The 4,005-nt window shown below is 47.2% G+C and overlaps 1 protein-coding gene across 2 annotated transcripts in view; it reads left to right on the forward strand.

Annotated features, from left to right (window-relative positions):
- The first annotated feature begins 256 nt into the window (after window positions 1-256).
- Xpa (XPA, DNA damage recognition and repair factor) overlaps window positions 257-4,005 on the forward strand; it is a 20,268-nt gene continuing 16,519 nt past the window's right edge. The window contains exons 1-2 of one of the 2 annotated variants that reach the window (XM_028770213.1): window positions 257-499; window positions 3,240-3,347. In XM_028770213.1, the coding sequence (XP_028626046.1) occupies window positions 325-499; window positions 3,240-3,347 (283 nt within the window). In that variant the 5' untranslated portion in view covers window positions 257-324. The remainder of the gene's footprint in view (window positions 500-3,239; window positions 3,348-4,005) is intronic. The other variant, XR_003711779.1, reaches the window with a different exon arrangement.

Consider the following 4,005-nt stretch of genomic DNA (forward strand, 5'->3'; position numbering starts at 1 on the left):
CGCTTTTCCATGCTCTCTTTACTTTTGGAGACAGGGTTTCATGCAGCTCAGGCTGGTTTGGAACATACTGTGTAGACAAGGATGACCTTAAAGTCCTGATCCTCCAGCGTCACTTAGTCCGGATTGTATATCAACAAGTACACTACCATTTCTTCCGCCACAACTCCTCGGCTGCGCAGGCCCACTGTCTTGCCCATCATGCTCTTTTTCCGCCACTACTCCTCGACTGCGCAGGCGCAATTCTTCTCTCTGCTAATGTTGGAGTAGCGTACTTGTGACTCTGCAGTTCGTGATACGCGAGCCGTCTTACGGAGTGTGTTGGCGATGGCGACGGTGGAGGAGAAGCGGACGTCACCGGAGTCCGGGGCCGCGGAGGAGCCTGCGGAGCTGCCGGCTGCCGTACGAGCGAGCGTGGAGCGGAAGCGGCAGCGGGCGCTGATGCTACGCCAGGCCCGGCTGGCGGCGCGGCCGTACCCGGCGGCGGCGGCGGCCACCGGAGGTGGGGTCCCCCGCACGGGCGCGCAGCCGTGAACGCCTGCGTCTCCGCGGTCCCAGGCCTTCCCTTTGTCTGGATCATGTATGGTGCAGAGCTTTCAGACTTGCAGCCAGTAAACAAGCCAGCACAGTCTCCCAGTCCAGCACCCAGCAGTGCTTGACCCAGTCTTTTACATGGGCCGCGCCTTCCAGGGCCAAGTAGAGTAACACCCGGGAGCCCCGCACTTTGGAGTTACCCAATTGGATTCTTAGGGACACCTTGGAAAATGGAAAGGGCAGGGCTTGGTAACCCTGTTTTACTGAGTAGCAGCTGACATCAGTAAAGAAAAAGGATTTTTTTTTTTCCAGGTTAATCAGGACCACAAAGAATCATCTGGCCCTGGGTTCATTTTGGCTATTGTTGGCATCTTAGGGTAGCCCCTGCCTTGCTGTTCTCCGGTTTTTAATGTCCGTTGTGCTTTCAGCTGCTGGCATTGCCCTTGGGACTAATTCACCCGTTATTTCAACAAAAGTAATTTACTTTTTTCATCCCTCTCTCACAAGTCATATCTCTATTTCTCTCCCCCATCTATCTATCTGCGTGTGTGTAAAGTATTTGTTTTGGCAGCATGTACTAAATAATAATGCATATATTTTATGACAATTTGTACTTTTAGATTTGCCATTGAATTTGATTTGTTTCTCCTGACCAGCAGAGCTGCCTTGTAACTGACTTAGATTTGAATCTTTTAAAATCGCTTGAAAGTCCTTATATACCATTTTGTAATGTAAAAAGTAATTTTCATTATCTTCATTGGTTACAGTGCAGATCTTGTACTACACTGCACCCTCAGTTTCTCATTATCCTTGTGCAGATAGACAATGTCTTACCAGTGTCCTTCTACCTGCTGGGAACATCTAAAGTCATGAGAGCTTCTACAGCTTCAAACAGCCTGGCAAGTGCAGAGACAGTATAGTTCCACAGGAGGTGTCCACCCAGAACACTAGGAAAACTAGAAGTAGCCGAGGGAGCCTCGCTGCTGGGCCTGTAACCAGAGCTGCTGGGGAGGCTGAGACAGGAAAATCTTGAATTTAAAAACTGCCTGGGCTACAGAGTTCCAGGTCAGCCTGAGCAGCCTGAGCAGGTTAGGGAGGCCTTCACTCTAGAAACTAGAAAGAGAGCCATAGGGGTTGCTCATTGGTCAAGTGCTTGCTTGCCGTTCTCATGACCCTGGGTGCATCCTCTGGTGTGGAAAGAAAAGTAGTCTAAACTTAGGCTAGGTTGGTCAGTCCACCTGGTAAGTTTGTTGCCCTTGGAAGCAAGTGAGTTCGGTATCTTGTTTGAATGTCCCGCCCCTCATTTCACTCACTACCCTGGGGAGAAAGAGCTTTCTCCTTCAGAGGCTTATACCGGGTGTGAGTTTTAATTCTTCGTTACAGGCTTAGACAGATTTCCCTTCAATTTGCTGTGTTCTGTCACAGGGAATCTCTTCTGTTTCTTGCTTCTGCAGTTAGATCCTCAGGGCGCTACTTAGACACTTTCCAGCTAGGCTTACCGTGTTTGCTCACTTTCAGTTCTGGTTATTCTAATCCTCTTAAAGTGATTTTTTTTTTTTTTTTTTTTTTTTTTTTTGTTGACAAGTGTCTAGTATAGAATCCTCGGAGTAAATACTAGTCATTGCCACTATCCTTTCTGCTAGAGGCTGTCATCCCCATCTTCCCAAGCTTTGTGTAGAAAGGACTTAACAGAGCAGGGCTGGGACCATCCTCAGGAAGGCTTAAGGCTTTCCATTGGCTGCTATCTAGAAACTTGGGATTTGATGTGTTTCTACTATTCCCAGCTGTTTACTGTAGCTAAATTGTAAGTAGAATGTTATGTGTGTCTTATACTTGGGCACCTCTCTGGAAGTCGGGCAGTTAGGGCTGGAGGATGGGGAGGAAGCTCCCTTTGGGGACTCCTTTAGATCCTCACGTGCCAGGTATGTCTTTTTACTTGACTTTTCATTTGTATTTAAAATCCTTTGCAAATGATTAGTGAAGGTGAGTGAGTTATGTTCCCAAGTTGTGTGTTTTATTGCCGTAAAAGATTAACTGCAACCAGGGAAGCGGTTTTGGAAACATTGATTTATAGCCAGTCGATCAAAGTCCCTGGTGTGCAGTTAGCATCTGAAGTTGGGCAGTCAGGAACTGCACCCTCAACCTGTGGGCTCTGACTCCAGCTAGATAGATAGCACCTGGCCAGAATTCACTGGAGAAATGCGAGGGGGGTAGGTGTTTGCTGAATAGTGCTGCATGGCTTGTCCTGTCTGTAATTGGAGCCAAACCTCTGATGTGCTGGGAGCTTTGGGGTTTGGTGTGGATTTGCTGTAGCCATAGGAGCAGTCGTAGAAGGCCCCATTTCTTATATACAGTCAAGTGCATTCCACCAGGGGCATCCCAGGGTTCTTGCTGTCTTTGGATTTTGTAGTGTCTTGTAGTCAGTGTGGCAGCCTCAGGAGGTTTGTTCTTCATTGTATGGTAGGTGCTTGTGGCTGTTCGCATGCAGGCCCACGTTGCCTGGGAGGAAGTGGCATTTTACTTTCTAAGGTGCAGGCTTTGCTAGTTGGTTTGGCTTTTGTTAGTTTTGCTTTCTCGCCTGCTGCACCAGCTGGGACCTTAAGGGCAGTTTGAATGAAGTGGTGACCTTGTTATCCTTTCCTCTTTCCCCACGGGGAATCTGCGGGCTTGGTGGTTCAGCTGGTGACTCCTTTATCTGCTTTCTGTAGATGTGGCCAGTGTAAAAGCAGCTCCCAAAATGATTGACACCAAAGGTGGCTTCATTTTAGAAGAGGAAGAAGAGAAACACGAGATTGGAAATGTTGTTCATGAACCAGGTAAAGCATTTAAGTGTTTCCACAAAAGAAGTATTAACATTGGTAATTCAGAGCAACATGAAGGATTCCTTGCTCTTTGATCAATGAGAAGACCCAGGGAGGACGGGAGGGGCTGGAAGGAGTAGAGGGAAAGAAACTAATCAGGATATGTTATATGAGAAAAGTCTCTCTTTTCAATAAAAGGGGAAAACACACACACACACACATGCACACAGACACATGCACACACCCACACGCACACACACACACACATGCACACAGACATATATACACATACATATATTTATTTGTTTTTCAGCTTACAGTGATAACTTTTATGTGTGTTCCCTTTCATCTATGTAGAACACATATGCTTACACATGCAAGTTCTTGGACATCTGATAATATGAAGTTTACTATTAGGAAGCACTACAAAACAGTCTTAGGCAGATTCACAATTTCAAACTCTCATCAATCATATAGGAGAGGGCTGACTTCTCCAGATTCTGGCAGCAGTTTTCTTACCAGTCTTTCTCCTGATGTGAGTCGTAGTGTGCTCCGGTATGAGTCGGTAGTATGCTCCAGATGTGAGTCGCTAGTATGCTCCGGTGTGAGTCGGTAGTGTACTCCGGATGTGAGTCGGTAGTGTGCTCCGGTGTGAGTCGGTAGTGTGCTCCGG

Source organism: Grammomys surdaster, unplaced genomic scaffold, assembly GCF_004785775.1.
Source record: "Grammomys surdaster isolate TR1022 unplaced genomic scaffold, NIH_TR_1.0 199, whole genome shotgun sequence".
Taxonomy (NCBI): Eukaryota; Metazoa; Chordata; class Mammalia; order Rodentia; family Muridae; genus Grammomys; species Grammomys surdaster.